General features: G+C 47.0%; 2 protein-coding genes across 16 annotated transcripts in view; one reads left to right on the top strand and one right to left on the bottom strand.

Annotated features, from left to right (window-relative positions):
• The window catches only part of LOC124047846 (E3 ubiquitin-protein ligase RNF34-like), a 41,788-nt gene extending 32,783 nt beyond the window's left edge, over nucleotides 1–9,005 (top strand). For 2 of the 5 annotated variants that reach the window (XM_046368165.1, XM_046368166.1), the window contains exons 4-9: nucleotides 2,714–3,142; nucleotides 4,999–5,064; nucleotides 5,260–5,461; nucleotides 5,691–5,726; nucleotides 5,927–5,968; nucleotides 7,148–9,005. In XM_046368165.1, the coding sequence (XP_046224121.1) occupies nucleotides 2,714–3,142; nucleotides 4,999–5,064; nucleotides 5,260–5,461; nucleotides 5,691–5,726; nucleotides 5,927–5,968; nucleotides 7,148–7,332 (960 nt within the window). In that variant the 3' untranslated portion in view covers nucleotides 7,333–9,005. The remainder of the gene's footprint in view (nucleotides 1–2,713; nucleotides 3,143–4,998; nucleotides 5,065–5,259; nucleotides 5,462–5,690; nucleotides 5,727–5,926; nucleotides 5,969–7,147) is intronic. The other 3 variants (XM_046368168.1, XM_046368167.1, XM_046368169.1) reach the window with 3 other exon arrangements.
• Nucleotides 9,006–9,359: 354 nt separating this feature from the next.
• LOC124048818 (lysine-specific demethylase 2B-like) overlaps nucleotides 9,360–15,405 on the bottom strand; it is a 52,545-nt gene continuing 46,499 nt past the window's right edge. For all 11 annotated transcript variants that reach the window (XM_046369925.1, XM_046369924.1, XM_046369919.1 and 8 more), the window contains 4 exons: nucleotides 15,137–15,300; nucleotides 14,082–14,243; nucleotides 13,577–13,795; nucleotides 9,360–11,722 (listed from right to left, as the gene is read on the bottom strand). In XM_046369925.1, coding sequence (XP_046225881.1) covers nucleotides 11,541–11,722; nucleotides 13,577–13,795; nucleotides 14,082–14,243; nucleotides 15,137–15,300 — 727 coding nt within the window. In that variant the 3' untranslated portion in view covers nucleotides 9,360–11,540. The remainder of the gene's footprint in view (nucleotides 11,723–13,576; nucleotides 13,796–14,081; nucleotides 14,244–15,136; nucleotides 15,301–15,405) is intronic.

Here is a 15,405-nt window from a genome sequence, read left to right as displayed (position 1 = left end):
CAGCGAGGGCAGTTTTGGGGCTTCACCATGTTTCATCGAAATGTACAGCTGTGTGTCATCCGCATAGCAGTGAAAGATAACATTATGTTTCCGAATGACATCCCCAAGAGGTAAAATATATAGTGAAAACAATAGTGGCCCAAAACGGAACCTTGAGGAACACCGACATTTACAGTTGATTTGTCAGAGGACAAACCATCCACAGAGACAAACAGATATCTTTCAAACAGATAAGACAGAACTTGTCCGTGTAGACCAATTTGGGTTTCCAATATCTCCAAAAGAATGTGGTGATCAATGGTATCAAAGCAGCACTAAGATCTCGGCGCACGAGGAAAGATGGAGAGCCTCGGTCTGACACCATTAAAAGGTCATTTACTACCTTCACAAGTCCTTGTTTAGGAAAGCTGTTGTTTAGCAAATTTGGCAAATCCCTCTCATTAGCTGTAATTAATATATTTCCAAAAACAGGAAAGTTAAATGAGTCCATGAGGCCAAATAATTAATTAAATCTAGTAATTAATTGATCAGGAGGAATGGACATGACTGGCTGATGGGATCGCCTGTCTTCTAAATATGTGTTGTGACTCTTCCGCTCTCTACTCCCTCTCTCTACTCCCTCTCTCTACTCCCTCTCTCTGCCTACTCCCTCCCTCTCCCTACTCCCTCCCTCTCTCTCTACTCCCTCCCTCTCCCTACTCCCTCTCTCTCTCTACTCCCTCCCTCTCCCTACTCCCTCCCTCTCTCTCTACTCCCTCCCTCTCCCTACTCCCTCCCTCTCTCTCTACTCCCTCCCTCTCCCTACTCCCTCCCTCTCTCTCTACTCCCTCCCTCTCCCTACTCCCTCCCTCTCCCTACTCCCTCTCTCTCTCTACTCCCTCCCTCTCCCTACTCCCTCCCTCTCTCTCTACTCCCTCCCTCTCCCTACTCCCTCCCTCTCCCTACTCCCTCTCTCTGTCTACTCCCTCCCTCTCCCTACTCCCTCCCTCTCTCTCTACTCCCTCCCTCTCTCCCTACTCCCTCCCTCTCCCTACTCCCTCCCTCTCCCTACTCCCTCTCTCTCCCTACTAACTCCCTCTCCCTACTCCCTCCCTCTCTCTCTACTCCCTCCCTCTCCCTACTCCCTCCCTCTCCCTACTCCCTCTCTCTCTCTACTCCCTCCCTCTCCCTACTCCCTCCCTCTCTCTCTACTCCCTCCCTCTCTCTCTACTCCCTCCCTCTCCCTACTACCTCCCTCTCCCTATTCCCTCTCTCTCCCTACTAACTCCCTCTCCCTACTCCCTCCCTCTCTCTCTACTCCCTCCCTCTCCCTACTCCCTCCCTCTCCCTACTCCCTCTCTCTCCCTACTAACTCCCTCTCCCTACTCCCTCCCTCTCTCTCTACTCCCTCCCTCTCCCTACTCCCTCCCTCTCCCTACTCCCTCTCTCTGTCTACTCCCTCCCTCTCCCTACTCCCTCCCTCTCTCTCTACTCCCTCCCTCTTTCCCTACTCCCTCCCTCTCCCTACTCCCTCCCTCTCCCTACTCCCTCTCTCTCCCCCTACTAACTCCCTCTCCCTACTCCCTCTCTCTCCCTACTAACTCCCTCTCCCTACTCCCTCCCTCTCTCTCTACTCCCTCCCTCTCCCTACTCCCTCCCTCTCCCTACTCCCTCTCTCTGTCTACTCCCTCCCTCTCCCTACTCCCTCCCTCTCTCTCTACTCCCTCCCACTTTCCCTACTCCCTCCCTCTCCCTACTCCCTCCCTCTCCCTACTCCCTCTCTCTCCCTACTAACTCCCTCTCCCTACTCCCTCCCTCTCTCTCTACTCCCTCCCTCTCCCTACTCCCTCCCTCTCCCTACTCCCTCTCTCTCTCTACTCCCTCCCTCTCCCTACTCCCTCCCTCTCTCTCTACTCCCTCCCTCTCCCTACTCCCTCCCTCTCTCTCTACTCCCTCCCTCTCCCTACTCCCTCCCTCTCCCTACTCCCTCCCTCTCCCTACTCCCTCTCTCTCCCTACTCCCTCCCTCTCTCTCTACTCCCTCTCTCTCCCTACTCCCTCCCTCTCCCTACTCCCTCCCTCTCTCTCTACTCCCTCTCTCTCCCTCCCTCTCTCTACTCCCTCCCTCTCCCTACTCCCTCCCTCTCCCTACTCCCTCCCTCTCTCTACTCCCTCTCTCTCTACTTCCTCTCTCTCTACTCCCTCTCCCTCTCTCTACTCCCCCTCCCTCTCCCTACTCCCTCCCTCGCTCTACTCCCTCTCTCTCTACTCCCTCTCTCTGCTCCCTCTCCCTCTATCTACTCCCTCTCTCTACTCCCTCTCCCTCTCTCTACTCCCTCCCTCTCTCTCTACTCCCTCTCTCTCTACTCACTCTCTCTCTACTCCCTCTCTCCCTCTCTCTACTCCATCTCTCTCTACTCTTCCTCTCTCTACTCCCTCTCTCTCTCTTTTCCCTCACTCCCTCTCTCTCTATTCCCTCACTCCCTCCCTCTCTCTATTCCCTCTCTCCCTCTCTATTCCCTTGCTCTCTCCCTCTCTCTACTCCCTCTCTCCTTCTCTCTACTCCTCTCTCTCTGTTCCCTCGCTCTCTCTCTCTCTACTCCCTCTCTCCCGCTCTCTCTATTCCCTCTCTCTACTCCCTCTCTCTACTCCCTCTCTCCCTCTCTCTATTCCCTCTCTCTTCCCTCTCTCTACTCCCTCTCTCTACTCCCTCTCTCTCTCCCTCTCTTTCTCAGCACATTTGCTCGGACTGTAAGAAGAGTTTCTGTGCCCTGTGCTCGGTGCTGCAGGAGAACCTCCGCTGCTGCACCACCTGTCACCTCCTGCGCGGCACGGCCTTCCAGAGACCACAGCTCATGGCGCTGCGCGTTAAAGACCTGCGCCAGTACCTGCTGCTGCGCAACATCCCCACAGACACCTGCAGGGAGAAGGAGGACCTGGTGGACCTGGTGCTCTGCCACCTGGAAGCAGGGGAAAACACCTCCACGCAAGGAGCTGTAGAGGAGGAGGAGGACACAGACAGCCTGCACTCCCTCCCCCACTCCCTCCACGCCTCGCCCCCCTCAGCCACACGACGCTCCGCCTCGGAGCAGTCGGTGCTCTCTGCCTCCCAGGGAGACGCTCCTCTCAGCCGGAGTGACAGCTCAGGGACCGCTCAGAGCCAGGTGTGACGACACACAACACACACACTCACACACACATGCACAGTCGCACACGCACGCGGTCACACACACACACACAGCACATCCACATCCACACACACACAACACACTCACACACGCACGCCAACACACACACACACACACACACACACACACACACACACACACACACACACACACACACACACACACACACACACACACACACACACACACACACACACACACACACACAAAACTTGGTCCCATTCCCTCACGTCTGCCCCCCTCCGTTACTGCCTTCCCTGCTCTTTTGACATCTGTCCTACTTGTTTCAAAGCTAATTAATGTGAAGCTTGAAGAGCACATGGCACAGATGTGGGAAGCATATTTGTCAGTGTGAAGTCACAGCTAAGCATAACAATCAGCAACGTGCAATCTGTTCTAGATCTCTAGTGCTGGTTTGTAGGGCTATGATTGTCCCCAGTCCTACTGAAAGTAACCCCCTGGGAAAACCATATAGGCTAAATATAGGAGCATAAAAAGCTCCCAAGCAGTCTAGTAATTGCAGTGTAGTGTTGCAGTCAGGCCCTGTTCTTTGCAGCCAGAAAAAAAAATAGGTTTGATACAGTCTGGTGCTGTGTGTGTTTGACATGAATGAGGTGCCTCACTCACACAGGGAAACAGCTGCGTTTACAGTGTCACCCTGGGAGCTGGAGCCAGTCAGCAACAGTCAAGGCTTAAACCCTCAGCCTGTTAAGCTGAGTCGGTTATGTCACGCTCAGTCGCACACAGGCTGGCTTCTGATTCCTCTCAACCGCACAGCTGTAACTGAGAAGACAGAGAGAAAGAGAAAGACAACAGTACTTCTCACATCTCTGTCCCTGGGATCATCTTCGGCATCCCAAACATCAACATCCTCCTATCGTGATACCGCGAAGCACTGTCTTTGCCGCTATCGAGGAGAGATGTACTCTGACAGTGATGTGTGGTTGTCTCACCAACTATCTTAAGATGAATGCACCAACTGTAACACCCTCGGCTGGTTATGGGCATCGCTGGTGCCCGGTGCTTGCACAGCGGTTCGATCGTTCGAGCGTGACATCTGGGCCGGGGAGGCTTGCACGCCACCAACAGGACTGCTGATGCATTATTAACGCAGGTGCATGCTGGGAGCCTGCTGGCTTATTGGTCCAGCGGAATGTGACGGAGGGAGCGCGTGTGTGTGCATGTACGACCAGGGACGTCAGCGTCCCCCGACCCCTACACACCCATCCCTCATTGTGATGTCACACCAGAATGCCCAGCGCCTGCCCCATTAGCTAACTGCTTTATGTGCTATGGTCCAGTGGAGACAGAGACGAGGGGAGTCTAGGCTACTCTCTTCATTGCACATAAAGGGCTGAGTTAATGCAGGGCAATATGCCACAAGCCAAACGCATTCTCACCAGACTCACTCACTGCGTTTTTGCTGCATCCCTGCCAAGACCATTGGATTCTGGTCGCAGGCAAACTCCTAATAAAGCCATCGCCTTCAAGAAAGGGAATAGTTAACCACTGATTTGAAGATTAGAAGAAGCAAATGATGCTGAATACTGAGTGTAACCCGGGCAACCTTTTAGAGGACACGCCTCCATACCGAATTTCCTTATCAGACATCAAATATCAATGTGATTAACTGCAAGTGGAAGTCTCGTGATTAGAGCCCACCCTGTGGTGTTTTATAGACATTCTGATTTGTGGGCAAAAGAGTGAGGAGCATCCTGTCGGGGGGGGAAAAAAACAAGTATTTCAAAGCTGCTTATCTGCTTTCATACCATTTCAAAAACGGAATCTGACCGTCTTTTTGATCTATGTTTTGTTTTCTGTGGAAACCCCAGCCGCATGGGGAAGCTCCAACCATCCCCCTCCTGCACCTGGAACCTGCCAGGGAACCTATCATAGAGGTGAGACATCCAGCTCTGCCTCTGTCTCCACCACATGTGTTTAACTGAAGAGAACTCACTGACCCACTCTTGTGAGAGGATTCACTCTGTGCTATTGCTTCAATGACCATGGCGTTCACTACAAAAACCTAGTCGTAGTTGAACGTGTTGGCTTGCACATGTTTTCTGAAGGGCCTCCTCTTCTCTCTCTGGTAGATCAGTCCGGTGACGCAGAGGAGGATGCGGGCCTCTTTGTCTGACCTGGATAATGAGGGGGACATTGAGAGCCTGTCTGTTCGGCAGCTCAAAGAGATTCTGGCCCGTAACTTTGTCAACTACTCTGGCTGCTGTGAGAAGTGGGAGCTGATCGAGCGGGTACATCGGCTCTACAGGGAGAACGAGCAGAACAGGAAGTCCAGTAAGCACCACGTTGAATCATTTCCTCCTTTACCAACCAACCTTAACCTCAGCTAGAACCCATAGTGATCCTGTTGATAATGACCATTGCAGCTTATCAATCTCCAGTTAAACCCCATTTTCAACCACATAGAAACTGTCCAAGTTAAAACATGTTTTTTTTTATTGGTGTCATTTACAGTTCCAGATACAGCACAGTATTAAAAACGCATTTCTTGATTTTATTTTAGTGGAAAATGTCAGTAACATCAACAGCGTGACCGCAGGTGAGCATTCAGCACTCTGTCGTTGGGTTGTATATAACATGCACATATTTGTGTGGAAGTGTGACTTCTCATTCACTGCTGGATCAGATGACTGTGTGCAGGAGTTGTTCTCAGTACTACGTGAGGTGGAAGAATTGGAGTAAGAGCTTGTATCCTGTTAGAATCACTAATGGCTCTTTGGTATGTGCTTTCATTCGAAGTGGTGGCGTATCCTCCACCTAGATGCAATGGTGCAGTGGGAGGTAAGGCATTATTGTGTAAAGCATGTCTAACTCCACCATCATCCCACCTGCAAAACCACAGAGTGCTCAGCACTGTCTTAAAATACAACTCTCCATATTGATGCATGCTGAAGTGTAATTTCCGTCGGATCCTGATCATATTTCCCGGCATGGTTCCATGTTGTTCTCATTTCCATCATCTCATTAGTACTGAAGGCCTGTCGTTCATCCTGTCATTAACGCTGTCCCTAACAACTCTTACCTCGTTACGACCCGTCATATTATTTGAATCCCACCATCTTCATCAGGTTTCATTGTAGTGCAGGTCTTTGAGACACCCTTCCTAATAATATAAAGGGCTTGAGGGTTGCATTATACCCTGCTGTTTAACACACTAAGTGTTGTTCTGGAGAGAGACCAGTTAACCCTGCTGTTTAACACTGCTGTTTTCTGGAAACCCTGCTGTTTAACACACTAAGTGTTGTTCTGGAGAGAGACCAGGTTAACCCTGTTTTAACACACTAAGTTTGTTCTGGAGAGAGACCAGGTTAACCCTGCTGTTTAACACACTAAGTGTTGTTCTGGAGCGAGACCAGTTAACCAACACACTAAGTGTTGTTCTGGAGAGAGACCAGTTAACCCAGCTGTTTAACACACTAAGTGTTGTTCTGGAGAGAGACCAGGTTAACCCTGCTGTTTAACACACTAAGTGTTGTTCTGGAGAGAGACCAGTTAACCCTGCTGTTTAACACACTAAGTGTTGTTCTGGAGCGAGACCAGTTAACCCTGCTGTTTAACACACTAAGTGTTGTTCTGGAGAGAGACCAGGTTAACCCTGCTGTTTAACACACTAAGTGTTGTTCTGGAGAGAGACCAGTTAATCCTGCTGTTTAAACTGACACACTACATACATCATGTAGCTACTGATCAGAGGAGGCTGGTGGGAGGAGCTATAGGAGGATGGGCTCATTGTAATGGCTGGAATGGAATGAATGGAACAGGTATGAAACAGATCAAATATATGGAAACCACGTGACTCTGTTGCAATTATTCCATTCCAGCCATTACAATGAGCCCGTTTTCTGAGGGCTCCACTGCTACTGATGTAGGGTATGTGAATGAACCAGAGAAGACGGCCATCCTCAGGCTGCGTACTGCGTAGGGTAATGCTGTTTCCTCATACCTTGTTTCTCTCCACAGATAGTATGAAGGCTCAGCTGGCCTCTGATGATCACCTGTGTCGCATCTGCATGGACGCTGTGATCGACTGTGTGCTGCTCGAGTGCGGCCACATGGTCACCTGTACCAAATGTGGGATGAGGATGAGCGAGTGCCCCATCTGCAGGCAGTACGTGGTGCGGGCCGTGCACGTCTTCAAGTCTTAACTCTGCCGTGGGCGAGCATTTCAGCCGAGGACATTGAACCTGCGGCAGTGTGCACATGTTCGAAAACCTGAATCTGTAGTGAGGGAGTGTGAATGGGCTGTGCACGTTTCCAAGGATGCAACAGACGTGCACATCCTCCAGTTGAAATGACATGCAGAGCAGACAGCTTCACACAGCCTCACTTCTATTACTAGAACTACAAGTCCCACTCCCCCCCAGTGATGGTCTGGACCCCACTGGCTGCACTGAATGACCTTCTACAGGTCTTTAGTGTAACACACACTGAACCGTTCCAAAAATAACTACAATATCTTATTTTACAGTGCTTCATTTCAGTTTGTAGCATTTAAAAAAAAAAGTATAAATAACCATGGAGCGGAGTTGGTCCCATGGATGCTTGAATTGGATGTGATAGTTTATGGTGAGTGGCTGAGGTGATCAAGGTGGAAATGATGACGATATCCCAGGGTTAGAGTCGATATGGTTTACACACTCCTGTCACACCAGGCTATACTGTACGTATCTCCTTCACTGTTCTTTAGTATGTGCAATATAAAATAAAAAAAAGATACTTCTATGTGTGAGTGAGGGACTGTCTGTCTATAAACCAGTCTGTATGTTTCTGTGCTGTTTCGTTCTACACACACATCGTAGGGTGTTTTAGGTGCCAAACTCCACACCACAACTACAGTACATTACTGATGTCTGATTGCGGTTTCTATGCCAACTGCCACTCCTCACTTCAGGCCATGCATTGTAGATTGGAGCAGCATCCAGCCCAAACTCAAATGAATCAAATGTGTTCTGTGATTTGGTTAGATTGTAGGGAAACACTTGAGCCACATGCTGTGGGTTAGTAAGGGGCTTCGGTTCAGTGTTGCTCCACCCATCTCTTCTTGCATGTGTTTAGTCAGTCACAAGTGATATCACATTATGATCCATATGTTGATGATCTTGTTTGGCTTGGATAAGGCTCCCGTCTACTGCACACTGTCTACTGTGGTAACATGCCATCCACTGTGGCTGGATCATCCCTTGCTTTATATTCCTGTGCTCTGTGTCGCTTTTATTAAAGTCAGGCATGACTGGCAATGTGTCTCTGCCATTTAATTAAGCAATATCATGCCATTTATTTTTCCATAGGCGTTTTGTCCGCTTGTGTTGTCCATCGGCCGTGTTCAACTCGAGAAGTAGGTAATCGGTGCCTATACTTAAACATATCTTTTATCATGTTGTGGGTGTGTCTTGTGATATCTCTCATATTTTTTTAAGAGAATAAAAAGGAAGCATAACCTAAGTCTATTCTACATGAATCAGTTAATAAAATACAGCTTCTGTTCTTTCAGATTTTTTGAATGACTTTTAAAAAAGTAGCTACTGATGCCTGTGGTACGTTATAGCAGAAAAGCTTATTGCTGTAAAATGTATTGCATATGATATCTAATATTGTTGTTTACTGATATGTAATCTATAGATAAATATATTTTTCCATTTGCTTTGGAAGTCTTATATAATTTATTAGCATTAATTGATATTTTTTGAGAGGTTGAATTGCAATTTTTTTCAGTAAATGCACTTAATTTGATCTGATGAATATGATGTTCTGCCAATCAAAAACAGAGCACTTACTGATCATGTGACAGCTCACAATTAAAGTTCTCTCCTTTTCCTTTGGAGAATGTCTTGTTCTTACCTGCTGGGATCCATTTATACATCACACACGGTAGCGAACTCTGTCACTGTATTTACATGTTTGTTCATTATAATCCTGCTACTTCTCAAAAAAGATGCCACTTGTAGGCAGCTATATGATATTAAAGTATAATGAGTTATATGGGCAGTCAATGGAATCCTGGATCTTTGAACTTCTTATTTTGGTCATTACAAGATTATGCCATAAAATAATAAGCAAAGATCCTGTAATGTTTTTAACACACTTCTTGCTGTATCCGACTGGCTACCATCAATGAATTGTTTATTCCCGGTTTAATGAATGCAATGTTGACAGAATGGCATACTGCTCTAGATTTGATGTTTAAGGTATTTATTTCAGAACCTAAAAAACATTCATAGATACTCCAATGTATGACATTTTAAACATATTTCACACATGTTTTGTTTACATATTGCACAGACTGGTTATGAACAAAAAAGATAAATTAAGACGATTGTGGGGGGGGAAAAGTGTGACCAAAAATAGAGAGCTCGGTATTTAGGATGAGTTTTTAATAACTCAAAAGTCACAAAAGATTTACAGTATATACAGTTGAACCAATTATATACTAATACATTTCCCAACCACACAGGGAACACACGGTGATTGTTAGTTAGACCTGTCCTGTCCACATACAAAAAGGAGATTTATCAAAACATCGATTAGGAGCCCCTAGTAGTCATACTTTTGTCATTTCCTGTACATACCCTTTTTTTATACACTCAGTGTATATAGTCTAATAATAGCCCGCATACACAAAAAAAAGCCACTACTTACAACCAGTGTAATTAAGGTATAATATAAAGTAGTTAGTTACCTGTCAGACACTGACCGTACAGTACCCCAGTAGATCATATACACTGAATGTACAAAACATTAGTAACTCCTGGCTCTTCTCCAAAACAGACTGACCAGGTGGATACAGGTAAAAGCTATGATCCCTTATTGATGTCACTTATTAAATCCACTTCAATTAGTGTAGATGAAGGGAGGAGACAGGTTAAAGAAGGATTTTTAAGCCTTGAAACAATCGACACGTGTGTGTATGCCATTCAGAGGGTGAATGGGCAAGATAAAAGATTTAGTGCCTTTGAACCACAGGAGGCTTGGGCGGGGAGGACGGGGCTCATAGTAATGGCTGGAAAGGAGTCAATATAATGGGTTTCAAACACATGGGAGTCATGTTTGATACCATTCCATTTATTCCGTACCAGCCATTACTATGAGCCCCGTCCTCCCCAATTAAAGTGCCGCCGGCCACCTATACTTTGAACGGGGTATGGTAGTCGGTGCCATGCGCACCGGTTCGAGTGTCAAGAACTGCAACGGCGCTGGGTTTTTCACACGACAGTTTCCAGTGTGTATCAAGAATGGTCCAACAGCCAAAGAACATCCAGCCAACTTCTCACAACTGTGGGGAGCATTGGAGAGAAAACATAGGCCAGCACCCCTGTGAAACGCTTTCGACAGCTTTTAGTCAATGGCCTGAAACTGAGAGTGTTCCTAATGTTTTGTACACTCAGTGTACATACTGTATTGGTTTTATTCAAAGGCAAGTGTCTACTTAAAACTTGCATCCATAGGTGTGGGAATCCCTTGTAAAAAAACAACACAGACCATGATAATGTCACACCGGCCTGGTATATGAAAACGGGACAGATTCTTGTTATGCAGTAGTAGACTTTAAATCAGCCTTATGTTGCTTCCTCTTGCAAACAGTCACTGGTGCCTACTCATACGGACTTGATAAACCTTGGAAAGGACAGTAATATTTATTTGTCAAACAGTACAAATAGATTTTTTTTCTAGATCTTTCAAAAATTTAAGTTGGGTAAAACATGAAAAGGAGAACGTATCTGTGTACTGTACAGACAATTACACGCATAAAAATGAACCTCAGCACTTAAATAAATGACATATAAAACAGCCGTACAGAAAACAAGCTACTGCTCTTGGCATAAATCTACAGTCTAAAGAATAGAAAACAAGAGACAGATTGAATACTGTCCATCAAAAATGGTACTGTAAATCAGTGCATTCAACCCGGCACATAAAAGTATGAAACACTATCTGATACAAAAATATTGATGTGTAAATGTATAAACTGTGCACTGCAACAACAGCACATACTAAACAAAAGAAGTCAAACTTCACCGTTGTGAACATACACTGCCTGTTCATTTGCAAGAAATAAAAAAATAACTTAAATATCTTGGCATAGACAAAACGGGGGGGGGGGGGGGGAAACATGCTTTGTCAAATGTCCAGTAATGCCAGGTGGCCTTTTACATGTTGAAAATCCTGTTTTGGAAAACATGATTCTTTCAGCAGCACAAGAGGCATTCAATGAGTATCAGAGCCACGGCCACTTGTAAAAATGTCCTCTGTCAAATGCAACACTTTCTCCATGGCGATGACGCCCCCCTTGACGGTTCCTTATTCTGAAGAGTGTCCTAACTAGCGAGTGCTTACAGCGCAGTCTCTCTCTCAACCGCTAGCAGAGTTTCTGCAGTAGTTTCTCCTCTACAAGTCCAAACTGTACACTCACTGACATCTCAGCAACGAACCGCTCACAGCCCTCCTTGGTCACCTGCTTGCAGTAGCGCAAGTCAATGTGACAGATGCTTCCACAGCGCTTGAAGTAGGCCAGCGACTGGTCCGTGACTCTGTTGCACACTGCAGAGGGGAGGGAGGAGGAAGATAGGTTGATGTAATAGGAGACCATTCAGTATCTTCAGTGTGTATACAGACAGATAGGCTCCTCCTATACACCTACGGCTCGTTTGTTTTCTAGGATATAAGATTCAAACCAAAATCTCACCGTAGTCATGTGCATGGGGATTTCAAGCGCTCCATTAAACAAGCTGTCAAGTGCTCCATTAAACAAGCTTTCAAGCACTCCATTAAACAAGCTTTCAAGTGCTCCATTAACAAGCTTTCAAGCGCTCCATTAACAAGCTTTCAAGCGCTCCATTAAACAAGCTTTCAAGCGCTCCATTAACAAACTTTCAAGTGCTCCATTAAACAAGCTTTCAAGTGCTCCATTAAACAAGCTTTCAAGTGCTCCATTAAACAAGCTTTCAAGTGCTCCATTAAACAAGCTTTCAAGTGCTCCATTAAACAAGCTTTCAAGTGCTCCATTAAACAAGCTTTCAAGTGCTCCATTAAACAAGCTTTCAAGCAGTTCCGTCAGTGAGTGACTGACGGTGGATAAGACATCAGTGGTGCCAGAGACCTCATTCGTCTGACTGCCACACGGTTCCCCCTGACTGTCTCATAATGGGAATGTCTATCTCTCATTGATCCAACCTTTAAGGGCACTACTCAGAGTGGAGAAACACGGGGGGGGGTTCAGTTATGGTTTGTAGTGGAGCTTCACTCCGGGGGGACTGTGAGCCCTAGTTTTACTCCGCCCCATTGGCTCCAATAGAGCATCACAAATAGGCACAATTAAAGCTATTTACATAGGGCTGCGCAATCTATAACATTTATTTGAATGTATGTTTTAGCGCGGTGTTCCAAATGTCTATGTTTTTGAGCGTTCTGTCTTTTTTGGTCTCGTGTCCTTCGCACCTTCTGTGCTGCGTGCACATTTCTAGTTGCACACAGACCCCAAGTCCCTCCCCTTGCCACTCATGATAAAAGAGCTTCTTCCTCTCTGACAACAATCGGTTTGAATTTGAGGTTTGGTCCAACAGAATCGCTATGTTGTTCACACAGTTGGAGACGGACAGGAGGGTGTGTTCATAACAGTTGAACTGTTCTGCCTTTTTAGCAAGAAAATAGATCCAAGTTGGCTAGACTTGAAATATGAATATTAGCTGGCTCCTCGCTGGCATGTGGGCTTGTGTTTGAGATATTGTTTATGAGACCTGTGTTCGTTTTCTATAATGTCCGCCTGAAGAAGTTCGTCATCATTAGTGGATTTGCATTACACATGGTTCTGGGTAATTTTATAACAAAAAGGGCTTTGTCATTAACACACTTGAAAGCCAGATCAGTGATTATTGCAACACCACAAAAGTAGGTTAAACTATTTTAATAAAATAATTACATTATTAGTGGGTCTTACGGTTGTGGAAGGATTCTATTTAGCTTAGGTTTAACTCAACAAGCCCTGAATTCATTAGATCATTCCTGACTGTTTGAAATGAGGTGTATTGTCTGTTAATGGCTGTGTCTTATTGTGAGAAAACGTTCGAGAAAGATATATCGTGAACCGCCCCATAAGTTAGAAAAAAAAATCAAGACATGATTTTTAGGACATATCGCCCAGCCCTATATTCATATTGGCATTCCTCTCAGTAAGGAACATGCCATGAGCTATGCCATGAAGCAACGATTGAACGTTGCAACGGACAGTCTGCAATGGCTGTGTCTGGATTCTAACCAAAATGTTCTAACTAGTGACTAGTACTGTTACTGTTAGTCGTAAATACTCTCAGTAAACAGTAGGCTGTAGGGACATTCGGACATAGTCACTGTCCGTAGTGATAGTAGGCATTGTAACACGGCCTTGTATCCTCCTACCAGAGAGGTTGATGTCAGTGAGCGAGTCTCTGGTGGTGGTCCCAGCCGCGGTCAGGATGTTGACCGACTGGTCAGTGACGTGGTTGCAGTAGCTCAAGTCCAGCCTGGTCAGCTGGGGCGTGTAGCGGATGAGGAGGCGCAGGGAGGTGTCTGTGATGTCCAGCCCGGCCAGACGCAGGTCCACCACATTCCGCAGCTTACTCCTGTTGTCCAGCTGACCTAGAGAAGGAGAGACAGAAAGAGAAGGAGAGACAGAAAGAGACGGAGAGATTGAATGTGTCAAGTTGGTTTTAAGCTTCCTTACTCGGAGCACAATCAGGTCCAAGTGTTTCCAGCTGTGTGGCCTGTAAAGACAGCCACATGGGGGCACCAGAGAGCACAGCAAGACCTGACATGGATGGGCTGCAGCAGCCTGACTGTATCGCAAAACACATGGACATGCTGTTCAAAACTCCCCACCACGTGACCAGACGGTCATTCTAACACACTGATGGTGGGAATATACCTGGTCTGTTGTCTGTGGGGGGTGAGAGTAGGTCCCTCATCTGGGCGTCTTTGAGCCCCTCTACCCACTGGACATCTAGGGTCCTCAGCAGCGGGCAGCTGGCGGTGCAGAGGGCAGACACAGCCACCCAGGAGCAGCCTGAGAGCAGCAGCATCCGCAGACCTGCAGGGACAACAGTCAGGGGTTAACAGGGGTCGAAACTCGACAATCACTCTCTCTTGCTAACACCCTAGCACTGTCACAATGCCCCCCCACCCCACCCCCGGAAAAAAAGAAGCCCTCCAACTAGTGTAACATTCTCTGCTGCTATTTTCAATCGTTGGGGGGGGGGACTAATTGTGATTTTCCATTAAGGAATCATATTAGTCTCCAACAGCTCGTTAACCTGAGGCTTCAAAAACAAGGAAACAAAAACAAATCACTATGCAAATGTAATTATAGTCGCCGCATAAATTAATAAGAAACAAAGCAAATGGGCTGAAACACTTAAGGAAACCCTGGGGATACAAGCGTCAGACATGCCGGAGCAGCTCGCCCAGCCATGGAAACAAAGACGGCATTACAGTATTGCCAAACATAAACCCATCACAACTAGTCACATTAAATATGTTCCTGTCAATGCCCTCAGTACAGAGAAGCACTGTAATAGACAGTAGTGGTGACAGCAGGTTTCCAGTGTGTACCCAGAACCATGGACAGAGATGGACACACACACACACACACACACACACACACACACACACACACACACACACACACACACACACACACACACACACACACACACACACACACACACACACACACACACACACACACACACTACAGTTCAGACCACACACACACACACACACACACACACACACACACACACACACACACACACACACACACACACACACACACACACACACACACACACACACACACACACACACACACACACACACACACACACACACACACACACACACTACAGTTCAGACCATTCTGTTATAAAGGCACAGAGGGATTTGCACATTGCCTCAGTTACAACACTGCTGGCTGGTGTTTACCTGGCAGCCTGTTGATGAGCCAGCTGAGCTGCTTCTTGGAGATGTTGGTCCAGCTGAGGTCCAGAGCCACAGGCTGTCTGCGGATGATGCCACTCAGCATGAGGGGAGTGATGGACTTACAGCGGTTCAGATCGATCCGCGTCCACAGCCTCTTATCACAGCACCTGGGGAGGCAGGGGCGAAGGTCAGCACACAATCACACAGCCGCCATAGCTACAGCTGTGGAAGGACTACACTGAGGTGAGAGCTCCAGGCTAGAGAGCCTTACA

The sequence above is a fragment of the Oncorhynchus gorbuscha genome, linkage group LG11 (genome assembly GCF_021184085.1).
Source record: "Oncorhynchus gorbuscha isolate QuinsamMale2020 ecotype Even-year linkage group LG11, OgorEven_v1.0, whole genome shotgun sequence".
In the NCBI taxonomy this organism is placed as follows: Eukaryota; Metazoa; Chordata; class Actinopteri; order Salmoniformes; family Salmonidae; genus Oncorhynchus; species Oncorhynchus gorbuscha.
The sequence above is the reverse complement of the archived record's forward strand: the minus strand, read 5'-3'. Positions and strand labels throughout refer to the sequence as shown.